The 27,193-nt window shown below is 39.6% G+C and overlaps 1 protein-coding gene and 1 pseudogene across 2 annotated transcripts in view; both read left to right on the plus strand.

The window, feature by feature from the left end:
- The window catches only part of CNTNAP5 (contactin associated protein family member 5), an 893,510-nt gene that overhangs the window by 180,442 nt on the left and 685,875 nt on the right, over nt 1–27,193 (plus strand). The window contains exon 2 of the mRNA XM_084797079.1: nt 6,832–6,936. Within this exon, the coding sequence (XP_084653205.1) occupies nt 6,832–6,936 (105 nt within the window). The remainder of the gene's footprint in view (nt 1–6,831; nt 6,937–27,193) is intronic.
- LOC311596897 (Y-box-binding protein 1-like) lies at nt 22,239–25,539 on the plus strand (annotated as a pseudogene). The gene is made up of 2 exons: nt 22,239–22,368; nt 24,476–25,539. The product of its transcript is annotated as a Y-box-binding protein 1-like (transcript).

Genomic DNA, 27,193 nt, shown 5'->3' on the forward strand with positions numbered 1-27,193 from the left:
ATGAATAAAAATATATGTTAGCTACAAAAAAAGAAAAAGAAAATAAAATGCAACGGCACTTAAAGGAGCAGCATCATAAACACTTAATGTTAACTTCTAAAAAGCTGTGCTAATGTTGGATTTACTACATACTCTGTGTGCTGCTCCATGCTATGAAAGAAGGTCCTTGTAATTCAATGTTCTGAAGAAATCATCTCCACCGCTGCAGTGTGAAGCATCAACATTCTAGAGTATGCATGCAGATATTTAGAAACAAACAGATGAGTTTCTTCTATTTTTCTCTTACTACCTTTTTGTCCTTCTCTTTTGAGGAGAAAGGGTCAGATATGTACTGAAAAGCAAAGTCTTTGTCTGCTTCTTGCTGACACTGAGGCCATCATAATTGGGGAAGCAGCAGGCAACAGGCTGAAATCTTGGCCAAGTCTGGAAAGAGCAGGCTGTTCTATGTGCTGTCCAGGATCTGGGAGATCATCTGTGGCTAAGAAACTGCAGACCTAGATAATGCAGTCTGTGAGGTTTAGGCTGGAGCATCTTGTTCTGTATGCAGTCTTTCCCAGTTTTACAACCCAGTTGCAGTCTTCTGTCTAGTGTCCTAGTCTTCTTAGGGGCCACCATGCTGTGTTCCTACAGAGTTCCCTGACCAGGACAGTAAATGAGCAAAAGAGTTTCCTCATATCTACTTCTGATGCATTGTTCTGAGATGCACCACAGGGATTCCCCAAGATTGTGCAGCACATATGACCTAGTGCACAACAGACAGACTCCAGAATGAGCTCTCAAAGTCCCCTTCCTGTGACATTCCTTCTCTCAGATGCAATCAAAGTTAGAGCGCAAACAATAGAGATACCATGCAAAACTCAATGCACATTAAATAAATAGTTATGAATAATGTAAAAAATAGTGACATGCCTCACACAGAAGTGGACCTCATCCAGAGTTCTCCAGTGCACAGTGAAATACCTATGTCCTGGTCCAAGCTGGTCCAGTAACAGTCCGAGACGGATTTTTTTTCATCTCTTTTGGCCCAAATCACCTCATATATAAAGTGAATTTAGATGTCTGTCTAATTCCATAGACCCAATAATTTCATAATATTATAATATGTTGCTGTAGCTGGGCTGTGGTGTTGCATGCCCTTAGTTCCAGCACTTGGGAGGCAGAGGTAGGTGTATCTCTGTGAGTTGAAGGCTATCCTGGCCTTAAAAGAGAGTCCAGGAAAGCTAGGGCTCTGTTTCACAGAGAAACCTTGTCTCAAAAAAGGATGTCGGTGGGAATATGTTGTTGGTAGAGAGTAGTTGGGTGAAAGGTTGTGTTAACAACATCTGATCTGTAAACACAGATGAGCTTTTGGTTCCTCCTTGCAAGCTTGGATTCTTATATCTGTGTAAGGATGGACTATAACTGGCACTTCATTTTATTAAGTTATAAGAGAAAACACTGGAATACTGCAGAGATGACATAGCAGTTAAGAGTGCTCAACTCACTTACACAAGTCCTAGGCTCAGTTCTCATCACTCAAGTCAGGCAGCTCACAACAGCGACACATCCTGCTTCAGGGAACCTGTGCTGGCTTCCACAGACACCCACCCACATGAGCATGTACCCACACAGAGACAGTCAGATAGCTACGTAAAACTAAAATTAACTTAAAAAAAAGGAAAAAAGAACAAAAATGATCATTCATTTGCTGAAGAAAAATAATCATAACAATCTTAATTAGGGTTTGAATTTGGATTGCATCTGAGGATTGGAAGGAATGTCACAGGAAGGAGACATTGAGGGCTCATTCTGGAAGCAGTCTGTGGTGCATTAGGAGATATCTGCTTCCCAATCTCAGAGAATCCCTGTGATCCATCTCAGAACAACGCACCAGAAGTGCATATGAATGAAACTTGATGCTCAATGCCTGTAAGGGGACTCTGTAGGAATAGAATGTAGAATGCATATATATTAAAGTGGCATTTATTAGATTGGTTTACATGTCCTCTGGGTAGGTGAAAATGGCTATGTTCACACTGGTAAAGCTGAGAGTGGGTATCTACTCAGACAGGAGATATACACACCAGGTCCAGGAGTCTGGTGCCTCAATATCCCCCTTCTGGTATCATCAGCCTGAAGGATTCCTGCTGAACCATTGCCCTTCAGTCCACTGATTATCACTGAATTATGATACCCATGAAGGATGACATTAATAGTGTCAACAACAGCAAAGAATAGAAAAAACTTGACAAAGTAAATGAACTGATCAGCAAAATGCTAAAAAAAAAAAAAAAACAGGGGTGGGGGGAGGGGAAGCAAAGGCTTTTATGATGGATCTTCTTCTATCTAGATGATACCTGAAAATGCTGCCAGCATCCTGGGGGAGTTTTCATGTTTCAGCTAACTTAATACATGTGCCAATGGGCTCCACTCTTAGTTTACTCTAGATTCAATCAAGTTGACAACTGAGATTAATCATCTAATCTCCTCAATATTTGTTTTAACTGAAAGCACCTCTTTCAGCACTAGAAAGCCTGGTGCTTCAGATATCGAAGCAGGGGAACTCAAAATTTGAGATCACTGGCTACATAGATAATGTCTCACAAACAGAAACTCCCTCTAGAAAATAATTCTTCACTTTTTAAAACCTTCTTCAAGCACACACACACACCCTGCAGACATGGTGGGGGAGAGGGACTCACCATTTATGAAAACACTGTAGGAAACTGAGGAAGCAGAAGAGCCTAAATTTAAAAGACAATGTGGTAGGCTTCCTGGAAGCTCAGAGGAGTGATGGAGCAGATGGCATTTCCTTTCCTTCTTTTCCAGACATGTTGGGTGTGAAGTCATGCCAGCTTCTACCAGAATGCCTAGCTGTGTGTTGAGTGCACCTTGTAATCTCCTCCTAACATGTCTACACCCTCTTCTCTTCTACATTTCTCCTGTGTCTCCTTGGCTCACGGTGAGCTCTTAGCATACAGGAGCCATCTGCAGCACCAGTTCTTTGGAGGGTTTCATAACACTGGAACAAGATCTTAGTAATAAAACTGTTAGGTCTCCTTCTACATGGCAGTAGATATCGCCAGAATCCCATGCTGCCATCTGCTTTCATGTGGGCTTCATACTGACTGATTTTCTTCCTCCAATATTTTTTTTATTTATTCACTTCAGATTCTGATCATAGCCCTCTCCTTCCTCTCCTCCAAGTCTCATTCTCCCTTCCTCTTCTCCCATAACCCATCCCCTACTCCTCTGATAAGGCAAGCCCCCCGCACACACAACAATCTACCCCATCACTATAATGCCTCTGAACTGAGCACATCCTCAACAGCTATAAGCCCCTTTAGGCTCTGGTTAGTTGGCACTGTTGGTCTTCTTGTGGAGCTCCTGTCCCCTCCCTTCTAGCCTTCCCCCAACTCTTCTACAATACTCCCTGTGCTCTGCCCAGTGTTTGGCTATGAGCTCAACATCTGTTTCAATCTGCTGCTGGGTGGAGCCTCCTTTTTATTCCATCACATCATTTATGACTGTATATGTCACAAATGACTCAACTTGGCAGACATGAAAATACAGCTTGGTCCACTTACCTAGATTGTCTCCAGACACTATGGCAGGAGAAGGAAGAAATCTGGGAATTTTGACCTCTAAGCTCATTGGCCTGATCTATTCTCTACAAATATTATTGAATAAACATGGAGATTCCATAGAGAACCACATCCCTACTCAGGATGGAAGGCAGGAAGAATTTTCTTTTTTCTAAATTGAAAATGTCCCATTATTACCATTGTTCTGGCACATGAGATCGTAATTGAGATGGGTTCTTCAAAATCCATTCTTTAAGCATACCAAGTCTGTGAGGATAACATACTTAAAGTTCTCCCCTGTCCCTTAGCAGAGCTCACTGTTCACAGATTTGCAGACTCCCAAAGTGGAAACACTGTCCCCAGAAAAGTTACAGGTGGGAATAGCCAGTAAGGAACTGGGCTGCTATTGCTGTAAGGCCAATGACTTTTTGGATATCAAATCCTTCAACACTATTCTCAGGGAACACAATAGGCTAGACAAATAAGGAAGTATTTTGAACTGTTCTGTATCCTAACTGAATGGATTCTAAGCTTTCCCTGAAGTATATCTGTTTATACCCTTGTATTTGTGAGTGGTCTGTGAGCAACCTATGGTGTATGGCACTATTTTGCTCAGATCTATCCCCAGTGCCCATCTGAGGACAGGCACAAATAGAACCTTAAAATATATGGGATGATTTAAATGTAAATGATTGGGTCAGAGCTATGTTTCCACATTGCAGGCATTTTAACAATTTACACATGTACCCAAGGGCTACTACTAAAAGGAGAAAAATTAAGTGCCAAGACTGTTTTCTAAGTGATGTGTGACTTCAACTGACTTCAGAATTTTAAAGTAGTATACTCAATTCTGTTAGAATACAAAATACAAATGTGTCAAAAATAAAGGGCTTATTGTACTGTACAACCTGATAAGAAAAGCTTATGGGATGATCAGAGCCAAAATCACAGTATTTATAAATGTCATCCATGACACCTAGAAAAGTAATCATAGCTAAATAAAGTAACTGTGTGTGTGTGTGTGTGTGTGTGTGTGTGTGTGTGTGTGTGTGTTCATGCTCTAGTGTGCAGATGGACATGTTTGCCAGTACATATGCATGTCGATTCCTGTCTGTGTCTATGGAGGCCAGAGATCAGTCTTGAGTATCATTCTTCAAGATGCTGTCCACTTTCTCATTTAAAAGAGGGTCTCTAACTGGGATGTAGCTCACAACATAGGTTATTTTATCTGGCAAGCAATCCCCAAGAAATTCACTTCTCTCCTTATCCCCAGTGCTCATATTAAAAAGGGAAAGCATAGCATCCACACTTTTACCTGATGGTTGAACGTGGGTCTTTATTAAGCTACGTCTCCAGCTGTATCTGATATTCTGACATTTCTTGATTACAAAAGATTCATAAGCAAATACGATGTATTTGTGTGTGTATGAGAGAGGGGGGAGGAAACAGAGAGGGGAGGTGGAGGAAGGGAGAGGGAAAGAAGAAAAATCAAACAAGTGTTTTTTGTTCTATAGGTAGTCCTCTAGGCTCATGTGTTAGGAATAAAGCAACTACATGCTTCAGGCTTTCCCAATGGCATGACTCAAACTCAATAGCCATCAAGCTGCCATTGATGTGGCTCTGGTGATTCTCCTTTCTAGCTAGGATATGCCACTGTTTTATCCTTGTCAAATGTTTTAGATGTTTGCATTTGGGAGAACACAGAAACATAATTTACTAGGTGATTTTTTTAAACACACTTAACAAACAAGAACTTAGGCCTCAGATTTCTAATTAGTTTTTCTGCAACTACCCAAAATATAGATTTCTAAGAGTTGCCTGGATAAACAGTCATGATCCTATGTAAGTGTTGTTTTCAAATGTCAGATCAGTTCCTCCCAAGAGGCTGCATACCAGAAAATTTACCTTGAGTGGCACATTTTAAATTTGTTTGAATAAGAGCTGTCTAAATGTTATACAGTTTTCAAAGTTGCAGGTAATTAATTGTGTACAAAAGGGGAAAAGTGGGAAAATAATGTTGGTTTTGTGAAGTTAGCTAATTGGTTGATTGATAGGCCTCTTCTCTTGTCCCTGCCTTCATCAGTTCACCATCCTCCGCTTCTCACACACTTTCACTTGAGTCCTATTATACAGTAGACTCATTGTTAAAGACCCACAAAAACAAGGACCACCTTGTGGAAGATTCAGAGACATGCATTACTACAACACATTGATGACTAAGTCCAATAACCTGTTTTATGCTGCTGCAACAGAATATCGGAGACAGAGTCACTTATAATGAACAATTTTTTTGCTGACATTTCTGGAGACTGAGAAGTCTGATATAAAGGTGTCAGGATGTAGCAAAGCCAACTTAGTGACTCACTATGTAACAGAAGGAAAGATTATGAGAAACTGCACTTCTGGAATACTACCGCACAATGAGGGTGAAGCTTTTAAAGATCCTACCTCTTAGTTTGTTTGCCTTGCAGTTAAATCTCAATAGTAGTTTTAGTGAACACAAATATTCAAACACGTTAATTATGACATATGCATTAGACGTAGACCATTTTTTTCCATATGAAATCCAGTGGCTATGGATTACTGTGAACTGGGAGGGACATAATCTTGCTGACAAGGAATGCATCTGTCCATGTTGTTATCTTGTTTAGTATTATCAAAGAATCCTTAGAATGCTCTTTACCAGGAAAGTCTAGATAGTTAGACATTGAAGGCCCTATCCAGCTCAATAGTGTACAATGCTGGAGACAATTCCATTTCACTTCCAGTAACATAAGTGAGTACATGTGTAAGTAGCACATTTTCCACTGGCTCACACACAAGTTGCAGTAGGAATCCAAAGTTATCTCATTTTAAGGTTCTTGGAGGCTGAAAATGGGAGAATAAACAATGCCCTGTAAGACTCCACCTTCTCTTAGGCTAAACACAGACATGCTGTGAAGGTTTTCTCAAATACTCAACTAAAGGAAAGAATGGGTAGCTGGGCTTTTAACTCAAACAATTCTTCCTGAGAGTTTTGGTTATGTTATTTCCTAATCCTGTAAGTTTGAACCCTTCCAGCCTTCATTTTCTCCATTAATGAATGGAAGTCATACCATGTTTGAGAGTTATAAAAAGTATCAGAGACAACACACACTGAAAGATAGTTCCCAACCTTTTCCAGAGCAGATGGTTGATAAAAGAGTGTGCCTACATTATTAATTCCCTTTTTTAAAAAAATGTCTTTGCCCATAGCCTCTGACCTCTCCTGCTCTTGTCATCTTTGCAGACAACTGTGACGAACCATTGGCCTCCTTCCTCTCACCGAAGGCTTTCTCCAGCTCCTCAGATCTTACTGGAAGTTCCATCCCAGCTCAACTCAACTGGAGAATGGGTAAGTATAGTTACTAAGCCCTAAATTCATGTGATAGATGAGGACATTGTGAGTGCTTTGGAGAGAGGAAATACTGTCTATCCTGGGGTCACATCCAAAGTCACAGTCCAGAAGGATATCTGGGAGTTTAAGTCTATAGAAAACTACTTCCCTCTATGTAATAGGTAATCAACAATTCCTCCAACCCAAAGCTGCTGCTGCCATTGATGTTGTGGTTTCAGGTGATGACCCTGGATCCCAGAACTTAATGCACCTTAGGACTGTGCTCTCATGGGAGCACATAGCCACCCTGTGAAAATTCTTTGTGTAGATTTGTTTGTGGACAGACAATGTGGCAATGTATATGCAATATATATGCAATTCTGTGTTGTTTGAGGAGCAAAGGACAACCTTGATTGATATTTCTTAGGTGTCTTACACTTTTATGAGGAAGAGTGTCTCACTAAGCTAGAGCTTGGAGGGTAGGCTGTCCAGATTCTTGTCTCTGCCTGCCAGAGTATAGATTACAAGCATGTGACTCCTTACCTATTTGTTTTTTAACATGGATTCTATAGGATTAAAATTCAGGCCCCCATGCTTGTATGCAAGGACTCCATCCACCGAGCCATCCCCTAACCCTCTAAATTTCTTTTTTAGTCATAGTTACAAGTAATGGAGGAGATTATCTTTTTTTAATTTTTTTTTATGATTGAAATTTTTTGTTAGCATAAATAGTTACCATAGCATGCTTCATGATATGCTAACGGTTTGTTTATTAAACTATTTCAAGATGCTTAATTATTAATTTCAATTTAATATTTAAGATTAGCATTTCTATTTTAAAGGATATATTAAATGCAATTATTTAAAAGTAAGAACTCAAATAATGTGTAACCTTGCCAGATAGAGAGTATCATCAGTAAGAACTAGATCTGGTAAAAGTAGATTAGTTTCATTTGATTGGTCTCTAATGCAAAGTGAACATAACCAATATAACATTGGATATTTAGCTTTAAGTAAGAACTAGTTGTGGTAAAACTATATTGGTTACAATTGACTAGTCTCTAATGCAAAGTGAACATAACCAATATAACATTAGCTATTTAGCTGTATTTTAATCAAATTTTTATACTGATTTTGTGATGTGCAGATGTTGATATAGAGAACTATATTATTTGTTATAAGACCTTAACTTAAAAATTCTAAATTCTGATTAATATTATGAACTTGTCCTTGATTAAAAAATTGTTGAGTGTCAAGGCTAGGGAGATGGCTTAGGGTAAAGAGTACTTGCTTCAAAAGTATAAGGAATTGGGATCCCTAGCACCCATGTAAATGACCAGAGGGTATGGCAGCTACCTGCAGTGCCAGCATTCAAGAGGCAGAGATAGGCCATGCGTAGAGCAAGCTGGCTAGCAAGACTAGTCAAATATTGAGTCCTTGTCTACAAGAGAGCTTGCTCCAACATGTTAACATGAAGGGCGGTTGAGGAAGACCTGCCACAGTTTCCTTTTGTTTTCTCTCCTATAAAAACACTGACCAAAAGCAATTTAGAGAAGGAAGGGTTTATTCAAGCTTCCACATTACAATTCATCATTGAAATAAGCCTGGGAAAGAATTCAAGCAGGAATCTGAAGGCAGGCTGGTTTACTGTTATGTTCCCTCTGACCAAGGATCTCACTGCTAAGGAAGTTCAGAAAAACCAAGTAGAAATGGAACACTACCTGATGATTTGATTATAGGCTTAACAAGCTTTTTAATACCTGTCTGGTATCAACAGTCCAAAAGATGATATTGGGACACCTTACATATAAACAAATGTATGTAACATACATTAACACACACAAATGGATGTGTGCTCACATGCACACACATATACATACATCATACACACAAATGTATATGAGCTTATGTATTGCAGCATAACCATCAGCTTTCTCTCATTCACACCAACTCCTCTCAACTATGTATCACATGGGTGTATTAGGCTATTTTATATTTCTCTATCTTGATTTACCTTTGCACTCTGGAACATATTTTAGTCTGTTATTATATTATTGATATTTTAAACCTCAATGCATTTAATGTGTTAATGCTTTATGATTTTAAATCTCCATCAATTCTGAATTATAGATTTGTTTATACCCTTACAGTTTATTTCATGCTATGTGTTGCAACTCACTGTCATAAAAGTATCAGTAACCCAAAGGTCAGAGTCACACTTTATTAGAGGAAGGCATCTAAGAATATAGATATCTCTGCCTATTCCTTTCATGGAAACAATAGAAAAATTGCTTATATACTGAACCTGAGTGTTTGTCTTATAATTATTCCCAAACAGTACACTATAACAGTTATTTAGTTAACATTTACAACATATTAGATGTTGTGAAAAATCAGTATTTTGTCATAATTTTTAAAAACTGAACATGTGTGGCTGTTATGTAGAAAGAAATGAAACTGAGCCTTTGGGATACAAAAATAAAACTGTATGATTTAAATCAGAAAAAACATCATAGCACAGTTGAGAGACTATTGATGGAATGTCTGTTCTAATACTGTCTTCGATTAATCTTATAAATTACTACTAAATTTATTAATTGTTTTATTATATATCATATTAATCCATAGAAAACTATTGTAAGATACAAATTATAACATTTTTCACATTTAATAGTGTTGCTAAACTTAAGGGAAATGACATAGCTTGCTCAAAATCATATAGAAGGAAAAGAAAAAATATGTGAGTTCAAACCCAGTTGTACTGGATTCAAGATTCCTGGTCACTATTACTATAAAAGCAGCTTGATTCATTAACAAAAGTGGGAGAGGGATGGAGTAGGAAGAAATATGTCTCAGAAACTCACCAGCCAGATCCAAGATGGCAGTGCTGAGCAAGCAAAGTATCTGATCTGCAGGACAGAGACTAGGGACCATAAGACCTGGAGAGCCCTCAGTAAGAGGGGTCTGCACAGTGCAGAGCACAGGTGCATCTGCATTGGACTATCAAACTGGCCCACTGAGAATGGGTTCCCAGTTCCCAGAGTCTGGACTCATACTAGCCTGCGAGCTACAGCTATCACAGACTCAGTAACTGGGACTGAACTGTGGGTGGTGAAGCATAAGAGTCAGGAGCAGCTAGCCTGGGGAAAACTCAAGAAAACAGGTGGATCAGACCTAAGACCACCCCACCAGTCCATAGAAAGCCCCAAGGGCTGGTGATCACTCTGGCACAGTATACAAAGCCTGGCGTAGCCTAGCATGCCATGCCATACCTGTACTCTTTCTCTCTCCCTCTCTGACTGATCTGTGGGCCACAGAGGAACAGCATCAGTGCCTTCTGGCCCAGGGGGAGCTTAGATTGTGGATCTGGGATAGGACTGACCTCAGATCATCCTGCCAATCCAAAGAGGAACCCAGGGCTTATATAGAGTCCAAGGCAACTGTGGACACATTCTCCAGCTACAGTTCCATAGCCACACTCTCAGGTTGACTGATCTAAGGTGACACTCTCTGAACAGATTGGGAAGAATCCTAGCTCACAGCCCCAGAAGCCTGTTCCCAACACTTGGGTAGAACTGAACTGGCCTGAATGGATCAGACAGAAGCTTAGGCAGTCACAACATATCATCAGGGGCTCCCACGCACTCGGGAGGGAATGATCCAACACTCTGAGGTGATCCAGCAGAAACCCAGCCAGCTATCACAACACAGAATGAGTGCCCTCATGCTCAGATGGGACTGAACTGTCCTGAAGGGATAAGGCTGATGCCTGGAGTAAACCACCCCAAGTCATAGGGCAGTATCTACTCTCTCATGTAGGACTGAACCTAGGCATTACAGACTGGATGCATCAAGGAGAAGGCTAGCCAATCTCCACAAGCCAGTAGGTATTCCTGCACTCTAAGGTGGGCTGAGCCTAGGCCTGGGCAGCCCAAGTGACCAAGGGCAGGGTTTTCAAAGCCAAGACAAAGCAGGATAACCAACTTTATCCACACTAATTCAAACGGATCCTTGTGCTGCAGAGCACCTGCACTTGCCTCTGGAGACCCAGTGGAGAGTCCAGGATGTGAAGCAAAGTCCCTGGAGCTGAAACTAAGTCACCTGCTTGATCTAGAGAAGGGTTCTCTGATCCTGACAAGTGAGGGCTCTCGACCTATAGACACTCACCAATGATATGCACTCAATGACCAGTGAAGGACACAATAAACTACCTCTCAACATCAGAGATAGCAAGATGGCTAAAGGCAAGTGTAAAAACAACAAACAACAAAAAATTAAAACAATATGGCATCTCTAGATCTCCGTTATCCCAAATAATTCAACCCTGAGAACTCAAGCACAAATGAAGCACAAGAAAATGATAGCAAATCCTTAGTAATGAAGATGATAATGGAGGAGAAAAACAAAATTAGTAAACAAATGCAGGAAGAGGCAGCCATATAGATTGAAGACATTAAAGATGCCTATAGAGAGGCATTCAAAGAAATTCAAAAATACAATCAATCAGAAGAAGGAAATCAACAAGTTCAAGACCTATAGATAAAAGTGGAAACAATGATAAAGACACAGATAGAAAAAAGGCAGGAACAAGAGAACTTAGAGAAGAAAACAGGAAATTCAGAGGTAAGCTTCTCTAACAGAATTCAAGAGATGGAAGAAAGACTCTCAGGAGTAGAAGCCACAATTGTAGAACTTGATGGAACCATGAAAGAAAATGTTAAAATTGAAAAATTCCTGACACAAAACATCCAAGAAATCAAGGACACCACGAAAAAATGAAACAAGGATAATAGGCATTGAGGAAAGAGAAGATGCCTGGCTCCAAAGCTCAGAAAATATTTTCAACAAAATCATAAAAGAAATTCCCCCCAATTTAAAGAAGGAGATGCATATAGACATACAAGAGGAATATAGAACACCAAATAGAGGAGACCAGAAAAGAAAAATAAAATCCAGAAGAGCATGGATAGAGGTACTGCAAACCCTAGGAGACCATAGATGCCAGGCCAGGAGGAAGCAAGATATCCCATGACAAAAACAAATTCAAACAGTACTTAATTAGAAATCTGTCCCTAGAGAAGTTACTAGAAGGAAAACTCCAACCCAAAGTGACAGGCTACAACCAAAATAACAAAGGAAATAGATAGATACCTTCACTGTTGAAAAACATAACCACACAACACTCTAATGCATCCAACATCAAAATCAAGGGACTTAACAGTAACTGGTCATTAATATATCTCAACATCAATGGTCTCAATTCTCCACTTAAAAGAGACAAACTAACTGAATGGAAGCATAAACACAACCCAACATTCTTGTGCATTCTAGAAACACATCACAGCCACAAGGACAGACATGATCTCAGGATAAAAATCTGTAAAAAGGTATTCCAAGCAAACAGCCACAGGAAACAAGGTGGGGTAGCCATTTTAATATCTAATAAAATAGACTTCCAACCAAAATTAATCAAGAAATATGAGGAAGGACACTTCATACTCATCAAAGGTAAAGTCAACCAAGATGACATTACAATTCTGTACATCTATGTCCCCAATCAAGGGCAACCACATTTGTAAAATAACTATTAGCAAAGCTTAAACCACATATTGATGCCCACACATTAATAGTGGGAGACATCAACACCCCACTTTCACCAAAGGATAGGTCAACAAAAACAGAAACTAAACTGAGAAATTGCTGATGTCATTAGACAAATGGATCTACAGATAACTACAGAACTTTTCGCCCAAACACAAAAGATTATACCTTGTTCTCAGGACCTCATCGAACCTTCTCCAAAATTGATCAAGTAGTAGGTCACAAAGCAAGCCTTAACAGATACAAAAAGATTGAAGTAATACCTTGTTTTTTATCATATCAGCATGGACTAAAGCTGGACTTCAACAATAAGAAATATAACAAAAAGCCTATACACACATTAAAACTAAACAACTATCTACTTAATGACAACTGGGTCAAGGAAGAAATAAAGAAAGAAATTAAGGACTTCCTAAAATTCAGTGAAAATGAAGAAACAACATATCCTAATTTATGGGACACATTGAAAACAGTGCTGAGAGGAAAATTCATAGCACTAAGAGCCTTCATAATGAAATTGGAAACATCTCATATAGGCAACTTAATGACACATCTGGAAAACCTAGTTAAAAAAAGAAGGAAAAACACTCAAGAGGAGTAGATGGATGGAAGTAATGAAACTCGGGGCTTAAATCAATTAATTAGAAACAAAGAGAACAATTCAGAGAATCAACAAAATGAGGAGGTTGTTTTGGAGAAAATAAAAAGACAGACAAACTGTTAGACAAACTGTCTAAAAGGCTGAGAGACACTATCCAAATCAACAAAATCAGTAATGAAAAGGGAAACATAACAACAAACACTGAAGAAATACAAAGAATCATTTAGCCCTACTTCAAAGGTTTATATGCCACAAAATTTGAAAACATAAGGGAAATGGACAATTTTCTACATTGATTCCACTTGCCAAAGTTGAATCAAGACCAAATAAACAAATAAAATAGCCCTATTTCTCCTACAGAAATAGAAGCAGTCATTAATAGGTCTCAAAACAACAACAACAACAACAAAAAGCCCAGGGTCAGATGGTTTCAGCACAGAATTCTACCAGACCTTCAAAAAAGAGCTAATACCAGTACTCTTCAAGCTACTCTATAAAATAGAAATTGTTGGAACAGTGCCATACTCATTCTATGAGGCCGCAAGTCACTTTGACACCTAAACCTCACAAAGATCCATCAGTGAAAGCTATTTCCAGACCAATTTAACTGATGAAATTTGATGCAAAAATACTCACTAAAATACTCTCAAGCTGAATCCAAGAACATATCAAAGATATCATTCATCATGACCAAGTAGGCTTCTTTCCATACATGCAGGGATGGTTCAATAGATGGAAATCCATCAATGTAATCCACCATATAAACAAACTGAAAGAAAAAAATCCACATGACCATCTCCTTAGATGCCAAGAAAGCATTTGACAAAATTCAACACCCATTCATGTTCAAAGTTTTGGAGAGATGAGGGATGCAAGGCACATAATAAAGGCTATATACAGCAAGCCCAATAGCCAGTATCAAATTAAATGGAGAGAAACTCAAGGAAATTCCTCTACAATTGGGGACCAAACAAGGCTGTCTACTTTCTCCATATCTCTTCAATACAATTTGTGAAGCTCTAGGTAGAGCAATAAGACAACGAAAGGAAATCAAGGAGATCCATATGAGAAATGAGGGAATCAGATTGTCCCTATTCGCAGATGATATGATAGTGTACATAAGTGACCACCAGAGTTCCACCAGAGAACTCTCAGCAGACAAACAGCTTTAGTAGAATGGCTGGATACAAAATTAACTCAAAAAAAGGCAGTAGCCATCCAGAATACGAATGACAATTCTGTCAAGAAAGAAATTTGGGAAATTACATTGTTCACATAGTCACAAGCATATAAAGTATCTAGAAGTAACTCTAACCAAGCAAGTGAAAGACTTACTTGAAAAAAACTTCAAATCTCTGAAGGAGATTGAAGATGACATCAGAAGATGGAAAGTTCTCCCTTGTTCATGGATCAGGAGAATTAACATAGTAAAAATGACCATCTTATCAAAAGGAATTTACTGATTCAATACAATCCTTATCAAAATACCTACACAACTTTTAAAGGCATTGAAAGATCAATTCTCAACATCATATGGGGGAAAAAAAACAGAATAGCAAAAACAATCCTCTACAATAAAAGATCCTCTGGAGTAATCTCCATACCTGATCTAAAGCTATAGGATAGAGCAACAATTATTAAACAGCATGGTACTGGGTTAGCCAGAGGCTGGTTGTCCAATGGAATCAAATAGAAGACACAGAAATAAGTCCATACACCCATGGACAGTTGATTTTTGACAAAGAAGCCAAATCTATTTAATGGAAAAAGATTTCATCTTCAACAAATGGTGCTGATCTAACAGAATGTTTACATGTAGAAAAATGTAAGTGGATCCACAGTTATCACCATGCATAAAACTCAAGTCCATGTGGATTAAAGACCTCAACATAAACCCGAGACAAGAAATCTGTTAGAAAAAAAAGATGGAAAGAGCCTGGAACTCATTGGCACAGGAGACAACTTCCTGAAAATCACTCCAATAGCCCAGACTCTAAGGTCAACAATCTAGAAATGGGATCCTATGTGGGTGAGAAGATTCTGTAAGGCAGAAGCCAATGTCAACAGAACAAAGCAACAGCCTACAGACTGGGAAAATATATTTTTTACTATTTTATTAATTTATTCACATTACATCTCAATTGTTATCCCATCCCTAGTATCCTCCCCTATGTCTGTGACTGAGGGGTAACTTCTCCACCTGTATATGCTCATAGGGTATCAAGTCTCCTCTTGGTAGCCTGCTATCCTTCCTCTGAATGACATGAGGCCTCTCCATCCAGGGGACATGGTCAAATATGGGGCACCAGAGTTCATGTGAAAGTCAGTCCCCACTCTCCACTAAACTGTGGAGAATGTCCTGTCCATTAGCTAGATCTGGGTAGAGGTTCGAAGTGTATTGCATATATTGTCCTTGGCTGGTGCCATAGTTTGGGCAGGACCCCTAGGCCCAGATCCTCCCATCATAATACTCTTCTTGTAGGTTTTTGGACCCTCTGGACCCTTCTATTTCCCCAATCTCCCATGCTTCTCCCACCTAAAGTCCCAATAGGATGTCCTGCTCTCTGTCTCACTTTCCTGGTAAGTGAAGACTTTCATGGGATATGCCCCTTGGGCTAGTGTCCAGATGTAAGTGAATATATACAGTTGACTCTTTCTGCTTCTGGGTTAACTCACTCATTATGATCATTTCTAGTTCAATCCATTTGTCCACAAATTTTGGGAATTCCTTCTTTTTAATAGCTGAATAGTATTCCATAGTGTAACTGTACCACAGTTTCTTTATCAAATCTTCTACTGAGGAACACTTAGGCTATTCCCATGTTCTAGCTATTATGAATAAGGCCACTATAAAGATGGTTGAGCATATGTCCCTGTTGTGTGGTGGAGCATTTTCTGGGTATATTCCAAGGAGTGAAATAGCTGGGTCTTGAGAAAGCCCTATTGCCATTTTTCTGAGAAAGTGCCAGATAGATTTCCAAAGTGGTTGTACCAGTTTGCATTCCCACCAGCAATGAAGGAGTGTTCCTTTTTCTTCACATCCTGGCCAGCATGTGGTGTCACTTGAATTTTTGATCTTAGCCACTCTGATGGGTGTAAGATGGAATCTCAGAGTCATTTTGATTTGCATTTCCCTGACGATTAAGAAGGTTGAGCATTTCTTTAAGTTGTTTTTCAGCCATTTGATATTCCTCTGTCGAGAATTCTGTTTAGTTCTGAGCCCCATTTATTAATTGGGTTTTTTGGTTTGGTGGTGTTTAATTTCTTGAGTTCTCAGACTGGGAAATATCTTAACCAAACCTATCTCTGACAAAAGACTAATAACCAAAATATATAAAGAGATCATGAAATTAAACATCACTAAACCGAATAACCACATTAAGAAATGGGGTTCAGAGGTAAACAGAGAATTCTCTGCAGAAGAACATCTAATGACTGAGAAACACTTAAATGTTCAACATCCTTAGTCATCAGAGAAATGGAAATCAAAATTATTCTGAGGTTCCATCTTACACCCATTAGAATGGCTAAGATCAAAAACTGAAGTCACAGTATGTGCTGGAAAGGATATGGAGAAAGGGGATCACTCCTTCATTGCTGGTGTGAGTGCAAACTTGTAGAACCACATTGGAAATCAACCTGGCATGTTCTCAGAAAACTGGGAATACAGCTATCTCAAGATCCAGCTTTTCTATTCCTTGAAATATACCCAAAAGATGTTCCACCACACAACTAGGACATATGCTCACCCATGTTCATAGCAACCTTATTCATAGTAGCCAGAATCTGGAAACAACCGAGATGCCCTTCAGTTGAAGAATGTATAAAGAAACTGTGGTATATATACACTGTGTAATACTACTGAGCTATTTTTTCCATGTTAAGATTATTTACTAAGCATAAGGACATTAGCATAAATTTCTTTTTTTTTTGCTTTTTAATTATTTTTATTAATTTATTCTTGTTACATCTCAATGGTTATTCCATCCCTTGTATCCTCACATTCTTTGCTCCCTCCCATTTTCCCCTCAAGACCCAGCTATTCCACTCCTTGGAATATACCCAGAAAATGCTCCAGCACACAACAAGAAAATTTTCTCAACCATGTTCATAGCAGCCTTATTCATAATAGCCAGAACATGGAAACAGCCTAAGTGTCCATCAATAGAAGAATGGATAAAGAAACTGTGGTACATATACACTATGGAATACTACTCAGCTATTAAAAACAAGGAATTCCCGAAATTTGTGGACAAATGGATTGAGCTAGAAGTGATCATAATGAGTGAGTTAACCCAGAAGCAGAAAGACTCAAATGGTATATACTCACTTATATCTGCATACTAGCCCAAGAGGCATGTCCCATGAAAGCCTTCACTTACCAGGAAACTGGGACAGAGGGGAGGACATTCTATTGGGACTCTAGATGAGAGAAACATGGGAGAATAGCAAAGTAGAAGGATCCAGAGGGTCCTAGAAACCTACAAGAACAACATTATGATAGGCAGATTTGGGCCCAGGGGTCATGCTCAACCTATGGCAACAGTCAAGGACAATTCAGGCCGTAAGCTTCAAACCCCTACACAGATCTAGCCAATGGGAAGAACATTCTCCACAGTTGAGTGGAGAGTGGAGTCTGACTTTCTCACATACTCTGGTGCCTCATATTTGACCATATCCCCTGGAGGGGAAACCTGGTGGCTCTCAGAGGAAGGATAGCAGGCTACCAAGAAGAGACTTGATACCCTATGAGCATATAAAAGGGGAGGAAGTCCCCCTCATGCATATTCAGCTATTAAAAGCAAAACAATTTTTTAATTTGCTGGCAAATGGATGGAACTGGAAATTATCATCCTGAATTAACCTAGACTCAGAAAGATACACCTGGTATATATTCACTTATACTTGGACACTAGCCCAACAGTGATGTCCTCTGAAGTTCTTCTCCTAGCAGGAGATTGGGATAGACACTGGGACTTCATATTGGGACTTCAGGTGAGAGAAGCAATGGAGAATGGGGAAATAGAAGGATGCAGATGGTCCTAGAAATCTACAAGAAGACAATTAAGGTTGGTGGATCTTGACCCAGGGAGGTCTACTCAAAGTACTCTAGCAACCAATGACAATGTGTGTAGTAAACCTAGAACCCTTATCCAGATCTAGAAAATGGGCAATACATTCTCCACAGTTGCATGGAAAGCAAGGACTGACTATGACATGCACTCCGGTGCCCACTATTTAACCACTTTCCCTTGGTGGGGAGGCCAGGTGGCACTCAAAGAAGGGTAAGCAAGCTACCAGGATGAGACCTGATAGGATTTGATCATATGGTGAGGGAGGAGGTTCCCTTCTGTCACAGACCTAGAGGAGGGGAATAGGGTGAAAGAGGGAGTGAAGGAGGAATGGGAAGATACAAGTGAAGGGATAACAACTGAGACATATTCTAAATAAATTACTTAAATTAAAAAAAAAACCCTCACTAGCAAGAGTTCACATGCCAGCTATGACACTGTGGTATTCCCTGGGCTTCAGAAAACCACTTGTAAGCTTGGATGAATGTGTCTCATACCAGTGGGTAATATCTGTCTTGCAGTATTACCTGCAGGACCAGAGTTGACCCCCATGTTGAGAAGAGTTTTGCCACTGCAGGTTAGAAAGTCAAGCAGGAAGGGCCAATTTTAATAGAGATCTGAAAATGCTTACCAAGACAATTAGTCTCGCCTCTGAGGGATACAAGTTCATTGCTGTCTAAGACCTCTTTATCAAGTTCTGGGGTATTTGAGGGTCTAATTTGAGGTAATTACCTCTCTATTAGACATATATTGACTAGAGTCAGTGTCCCTGCAATGATTAATTATACCATCCTTTTCTTTAGGTGGGGAGCCTGAGCCTGGGTAATCTACCTCAGAGCAGTTTGTGTGAGAGGGGAGACTGACAACTCACCTTGTTTTCTGAGAGTCCTAACTGAGCCGAAGCTGTAGTCATGAAGTCGGGATTCAGAGACTAAAACTCACCCTCTAATCCAGTGTGCAATGTACTGGCAGGACTCTCAATTCACAGGGTCTCATCTTCCTTTAGGGAAGTGCAAGAACAGACTCTAGGGCAGTTAGAACTCTGAAAATCTCTCTCTCTCTCTCTCTCTCTCTCTCTCTCTCTCTCTCTCTCTCTCTCTCTCTCTCTGTGTGTGTGTGTGTGTGTGTGTGTGTGTGTTTGTGTGTGTGTGTGTGTGTGTCTGAATCACCTGGGCCCCTTTGCCAGTACCATTGCCAAACCCAGAGCTAAGATGTTTTGTCTGGATATTGATCAAGTGAATGTACAAAAGATTTCTCAGAACTTTTAAAATGCAACCAGAGCTCCATGCTAATACTGTAGGACAAATAATGAATAGTCAATCCTTCTCTTGCTTGTCCAGAGTACTTCCTATGTGTTAGAAACTGTGCTAAAACCTTCACACATTATTGCCCAAAACAGGTAGGAATGCTATTTATAAGAGTTGATGGCTCAAGCAGATGACTCAGTCGGCTAAGTTCTCACTCCACATATAAAAATCCAGGGCCAGGATTGCACACAGTAACTTAAGCATTATTATGGATAAAGAGAATCAGGAGGATCCCTGGGCCATGATGACCATATAGTCTAACCAAACCTGTGAGCTCCTAGAGACCCTGCATAAAAAAGGAAAAAAACATGGTAGAGGGACTGGAAAGAAAGCTCAGTGGTTAAGAGCACTTGCATATGTTCCTGAAGACTCAGTGTCATAATGGGCAGCTCACCACCACCTGTCAGTCCAGCTTCTGGGGCTAAGATTCCATCTTCTGGCCTCTACAGGCATATAACCTTCATATAAATATCTACATATAGAACACATAAATTTAAAAATAATAAATCAATTTTTAAAAATTAGTTTCATCCCCTTTGGGAATGTAAGCACATAACTCAGCACTGAAAGAGTTTATGCACAAATGAGTGGATAGAGTAATAAATATGTGTTTATGCAAATATATATGTTTGACATAGGGAATGTATTTACATATATTATGATTACATTAGTATAAAACACAAATATATGGTAACATAATGAAGAAAATGTTTTGTCCCATGAGTGAACAGGCAAGTGTAAAATTTAGCAAGCAAAAAAGAAACCATTTATCATTAATCGATATTGACAGCTGCATAAAGATGATTTATTTTTCTTCTTTTCAGACTAGATTTATGTCCTGTCTATAGACTATCAAGGCTCAAAATGACTGAGAGCCTGAGCATCCCTTTTCAACATGAAGTCCTTTAAATCTCCACTTTCATTTTATGAATGGACCGATATCATCTATAGCCTACTAGAGCAGATTGTTCTACAGATACAAAAAGCTTGATATACTGATAGCCAAAACCATATACAAAACTTTCTCCAGTAGTACTGGATTGTGAGTCTAGGAATTCAATCTTGCTGCAAGCTTATTTAACATGTAACTTATATAACTGAAAAAACAAACAAACAAACAAACCACAAGATCAACGTGCTACATCCTGAGCAAAAGGCCTCGTTGCTTCACCTCACACAACATCAGCCAGCCACCTTCTAAAGATGAAGTATCCTCATCCCCATTTCCAAGGTGACAGAGCTTCAGCACATGGTGGAGTGCCATAGCCAATCCAAAAATTCACTAAGAAATGTCCTCCCATGTGCTTACTCTATCCAGGGGGCGTCCTCTACATGTCTGATCCAGAGGATACTCATAACTTTAGTAATGTATAGAAAAGAGATGTGTATGATTCTATTAGCTCCATTATTTCCCCCATGGTGTTATTGAAGCATAATCACAAATTAATTGTATATACTAAACTCATGGTGTGACTACTTGTACACTGAAAAATGGTTAGCACAATCAAGTTAGTTAATACAGCCTTCTCTTCCTATACTTTTGAGGGGTCCATCTGCATGTATTTACACTCAGATTTCAAGTGTACAGTAGCATACAGCCATTTATAAGTCATCACATTGTGCCACTGATTTCTCCGAATTATTCTGTTGTTTCAGCAATTGGGTTTTCAGCTCAGGCCCCGATCTCACTTCACAGCTGAAGATGATCTTCAACAACTTCTCCTCCAACCTTTGTGCCCTGGTATTACAGGCTTTTAGAACATACATGAATTATATACAATGCGAGGATCAAGCCCTGAGCAAGCACTGTACAAACTGAACTACATCCCCAGTGTAGTGATTTCCACAACAGTATACACTTACAGCATCCTGTTTTAGTTAACTACATTCATTTCTCTTCATGTCTGTCTTCACCCAATACAAACTCATTGCTTCTTCTAAATATCTAAGCCCAAGTTTTAACACATGCATGTACAGAAACACATACACCAAAACATAGCCATCTTCTATAAAATCAATGTAAACTCTTAGAGAGTTTTTAAAATATACACAAACAGAGATTTCAGAGAGCAGGGACTAACTCTGACATGAGTTCTGGTGCCCATATTTGATGACTTCCCCTTGGTGGGGAACCCTGGTGACACTCAAAGAAAGAATAGGCAGACTACCAAGATGAGGCTTGACAGCCTGTGATCATAAAGTGGGGGAAGAGATCCCCCTCAGGCATGGACCTAAGGGAGCATAATAGGGTAAGGGTGGGAGGGTAGGAGGAACAGAAGAATATGAATGATGGGAGAACATTTGAGTTGTAATCTGAATAAATTAATAAAAAAATAAAATATGCACACACAATTTTTCATTTCCAAGGACATGGCTTAAAATTGCTAAGCGATAAATACCTGTCAGTGTATGGTCAATGTAGAGCCACAACTCTCATAATGACCACATCAGGGAATATCCAACTCATTAAAAAGAAACTGGGTCGAGAGAAAAGCTGTTCAAGAAGTGTAAAGTCTTCAGGAAGAAGGAAGTGTTATAATAAAATTGCAAGTACATGCAAAACTAGTTAATGTCTGTATTCATTAGGATTTTCTAAAGAGATAGAAATCTATATTTATAAATGTATATTTACAAATGCATATGAGCATATATGTGAAGAAATACAATAAACACTTAGGCATATAATGGATGATAGAAATATGCAGGAAAAGGCTCATTGTGGAACTTGGTCATGTGGACATGGAAGCAGAGAAGACCCCCATGTCCTTTCTACAAATCAGAGAACCAGGGAAGATGTCATATCCCTGTGATATCAAAGCTCTGAGAACAGAGAAGGCTGTTAGAGTAACTCTTGAGCTGAAGCTTGAGAGTGGGCAACTACCTTTGTAATACTCCAAGGCCAAAGGTGTTTGAGCCTGGAATCCTATGGCTAAAAACAGAAGAAGGCAGTGTCTCAGCCCCAGAAAAGGAGGCGAATGCACCCTGACTCTGTCTCCTTATTTTATCCAATTTGCCCAGAGATTGCATGTTATATTTTCACATAGCTGAGGATTGATCTGCCCCACTACATGCAGTGATTAAAATGTCAGTCTCTCCCAGAGACATAGTCACAGACAGAACCAGAGACAATATTTCACTGGCTATCTAGGCTGTCCTTACCTAAGTCAGACTGATGCTTGAAAGCAACCATCATCATATCTTATGCGATGTCATGACTCTACAAGGCAGACATTCATTAGCTAGTATGTAGCTTCCTGGTGTCTGAAATCTAATCAGTCTGCAAATAGAAGATGCTTGCAATTTGCAAAGATAGATGATGTTGTCTAGACAACTGAATAATCACGAAGGACGTGTGTTATAAAAGAGCCCTAGGTGCTACTCAAAGGAAGCAGTGTTCTTTCTCAGACTTATGAGATTTCTTAAGGTTTTCTGAATATAGTATATTCAAACACTTACGTTCTTCTCACTGGAATTAACAAATTCCTTCTGTGTTGTACCATCCAGTTTTCCACATAGTGTTAGGGATTGTTCTTTTATTATTCCTGAAGATGAAATCCCAGGTGTAAAAATCTTATTTCAGTAAAATTCTGTTTTGCAGGCCTGGAGGTGCTTGGTGGTGGTGACTGACATTTCCTGGGATGATATGAGGAAACATATGTTCACTACAGTCAGGGTACTGATGAAGCATGTAGCCCACTCAACTCTAACTTAATGATTCATTGACTTTAGTGGGGTTACTTGCAGGACTGTGGATGACAGGCCACTTACAACAACATGGTTGACTCATAAGCAATGAAGCACTGAGAAGCCCACCTTTATCCCTCAGACAGCTCAGCTGATTCCAGAGCCTTCTCTCTCTAAACAATTAGAGTTGGCAAAACACCTGGGAGGGGTCTTGTAAACGATTGTAGATTTGGAAACCTTCATGAGAGGTGTGAGTTTTATTTATTTCCTGAATCTCCTAAGCCTTCTTCCCACATACAAGAAGGTTTCTGAATTCAGGGGCAATTTCTATTCAATAAGACTCTCCCAACTTCTTCTTATCTCACACAATGAAAAAGAAAAGCAAGAAAGAACACTAATCACTTCTGAAAAGACCTGGAAAATGCACTAAGCTGAGGTCAATGGCCAGTAACTTAGGCAGCCAAGCCATTCTTTGTAATTACGGCTTAGGTAGGATCCCCATGTATAAGATGTGATGTGTTTGTGGCGAGAAAGCTTTAACTTGGGGAATTAACTCAGCCAGGCTTTCAAACAAACTGTCAACAGGAAATTGAGGACCTTCTGGCCAAGGATCAAACAACCCAGATGTAATTTAGATCTTGACAATTAGGGGAAGAACTTAATCTACCCTGTGTGATTAAAACACAAATAAGCATAGAGGTCTTAGCATCCAGAAGAGAAAAAAAAAAAAAGGCTCATGGATCTCTTTCCTATGAGACAGTTCAGAAATAATAGTGTTTAACTATTGGTTTTATTCATTCCAGTGAGACACTCTCTTCTAGAATACTACTGAAAAATTGAAGCCCCTTCAATTCTTACTGCTACATTTCATTAAGTATAGATTTGAGTGATTAAGGAGCTCTGGAAAACATTAAAGTTGACCAAGATTTTGGGAGCAAGAAAGTGTGTGAGAAATTTTAACTCTCTGTTTGTATCATGAAACCAGTACTCTAAAATATTTCTTCCCATTCCTTCCTTTTCTTCTCCCATTCTTATTCCCTTACTCTTTTCCTCCTTTCTTCTCTTTTCATTCCCTCTTCTTTCCTTAATTTCTTTGTCTGTTTGACACAATCTTACTCTGCAGCTCACACTGACCTTGAACTCATTACCATGCTCCTGCCTCAGCCCCTGGACTGCTGCTATTTCAGGCCTTAAAACAGTCCCCAGTTTGAGGCATTTCCTGAACACTCTTCCACTGGGCCTACCCGTGTTCCCCTGTTGACAGTGTTTACCTTAAACACAGTGACTTAAAGATAAACTGAGAAGAGAAAGCCCTGAGAGGTCCAGCTGCCGGCCTAGTCACCATCACACCCGGGAGGAGCGGCTGCCTTCGCTGTTGGCCCCAGTCACCATCACCACAACCAAGAGCAAGGAGGCCAAGACCCAGCAGCCTCCAGCCGTCCAGCCCCGCCTCCCTTAACACTGCTGACACCAAGGCCTGCTCCGTGGGTAGTGGCGGCGCAGGTAGTGGCGGCCCAGGAGGCCTCACTTCCCCTGTGCCTGCCTTAGGTGGCAAGAAGGTCATGGCACAGAAGGTTTGGGGAACAGTAAAACGGTTCAGTGTAAGGAACAGAAAAGATTTCATCAACAGGGAAGATACGAAGGATTTGTACCCCAGACTGCCCTAAAGAATAACCCCAGGAAGTACCTTCCTTCGCAGTGTAGGAGATAGAGAGACTGGAGTTTGATGGTGTTGAAGGAGAAAAAGGTGTGGAGGCAGCAAATGTTACAGGCCCTGGTGGAGTTCCAGTTCAAGGAAGTAAATACACAGCCGACCGTAACCATTATAGACACGATCCATGTCATAGGGGTCCGCCACGCAATTACCAGCAAAACTACCAGAATATTAAGAGTGGGGAAAAGAATGAGGGAAAGCGCTCCTGAAGGCCAGAGCCTTGCTGGCCCTATCAGAGGCTAAGGTTCCCACTTTAGTACAAGGAGAGAACCTATGGGCTTTGACCATAGTATTCCAACATGCTTGTGCAAGGAAAAGTGATGGAGGGTGCTGACCACCACGGTGCAGGAGAGCAAGGTAGACCAGTGAGACTGAATATGTACCGGGGTTACAGACCATGATTCCGCAGGTGCCCTCCTTGCCAATAACAGCCTGGAGAGGGCAGCAATGAAAGAGGACAAGGAAAAACAAGATGAGACCCAAGGTCAGCAGCCACCACAACCTAGGTATCGCAGCAACTTTAATTACAAATGTTGATGCCCAGAGAACCCTAAACCACAAGATGGCAAAGAGACAAAATCGGCTGATCCACCAGCTGAGAGGTCCTCCGCTCCCGAGGCTGATCAGGACCCGGCTGATTAATGACCATTTACCATCTCTGCCATTATCCAGTGTGGTGATCTATCAAGAAGAAATGAATATGAACTTCCACCAATAAGAAATGAACAAAGATTGTAGCTGAAGACCTTAAGTGCTTGCTTTTTTGCCTGTTGAACAATTTTCTAGAACTCTCTACATTATCTATGCAGCATGGGGTTTTTATTACTTTTACTTAATATGTCTCTTTTTTGTAATGACAAATGTTTTTTAAGGAAAAAAATGCCTGGTTTTTCTCAATACACCTTTGATGGTTTTTAAATTGTTTCATATCTGGTCAAGTTGATATTTTTTAAAACTTCATTTTTAATTTGTAATAAAAGTATGTAGCTTGATTTTTTAAAAAAATCAACAAACTGCAAGCACATGTTAATAAATGATGATGATGATGATGATGATGATGATGATGATGATAATAATAATAATAATAATAATAATAATAATAATAGATAAATTCAGAGGAAATAACAGGATTGTTAAACACTAGTTTGTCTAGAGATTGGCTATTTACTATTTGTCATTATCAGAAAGAAAACACAGACATTCCTGTGCCTCTTTAAACACCTTCTAGTGTAAAAAGTGTCCTTACTTCTCTCCTCTGGAGAAGACACAGCACCTTGTATTAGTATCAGTTATGTGGCTATACCAAAATATTCCCCAGATGCTCTGAAATGATTTGTAACACCAAGCATTCCTTTTGTGGTTTTATCATATGTGTGTATGTCCCCATGCCTCACCCTCCCTCTCTGCATGTATGTGGCTAAGTGTTCCGGGACATGAACCTAGGATCTCATGGCTTAAAATACATAGGGCTACACCTCATCCATGTTTGAGCAATATTTTTATCTGTAGGATTTTTTTTGCCAGTGTATTAAAAACTATTTCCCTATATAAAAAAGTATGCAGCGCTGTTAGGCATGTACAGGGAGATAGGCCAGTTTGGTACTTCTGTCTTCCTGTCAACATCTTTGTGAAGGTAAGAAATCCACCCAAACCCTCAGTCACATATAGCAGTGTTCTGCAGAGAAAAAATAAACAAACAAACAGATTTACATTTTTGCTGCTGTCTGTGTGCATGCCTGCCTCTGTGTGTGTGTGTGTGTGTGTGTGTGTGTGTGTGTGTATGTGCTTGTATGCACATATAAGTGTCTTCATATGTGTTTGGAGATCACAAAACAACCTCAAGTTCATTCCTCAAAGGCCATCATTCTTACTGTTTAAGATTGGCTTTATCACCAAATTAGAACTCAAATCCTAAGAATTTCCCTGTCTCTACCTCCCAACCTCTGAGATTATAAATTTGTGTCACCACTCCCTGGTCTTTAATGTGCATTCTAGGAATCAAAGTAAAGCACTGATGCTTGTCCAGCAAGTGCCCAACGCACTGGTTTTACTTCCAAGTTCTAGAAACAGTATTTACACAGACGGAGTAAAATTATTTGTTTCAAGTCCCAAAAGTGAAAAGTAACCCTTTTAAATTAAAAAACAAAACAAAACAAAATGGACCTAGATTAGGCACTGTATTTTAAAAGAAATTACATGCACACAAAACAAACAAACAGACACATGTTCAATGTACTAGTTATAACTGTGTAAAATATTTGTTGGTAATGTGCGAGAGACTTATATGGTAATGTCA

The sequence above is a fragment of the Acomys minous genome, assembly GCF_964271855.1.
Source record: "Acomys minous genome assembly, chromosome: 1".
NCBI classification, from domain to species: Eukaryota; Metazoa; Chordata; class Mammalia; order Rodentia; family Muridae; genus Acomys; species Acomys minous.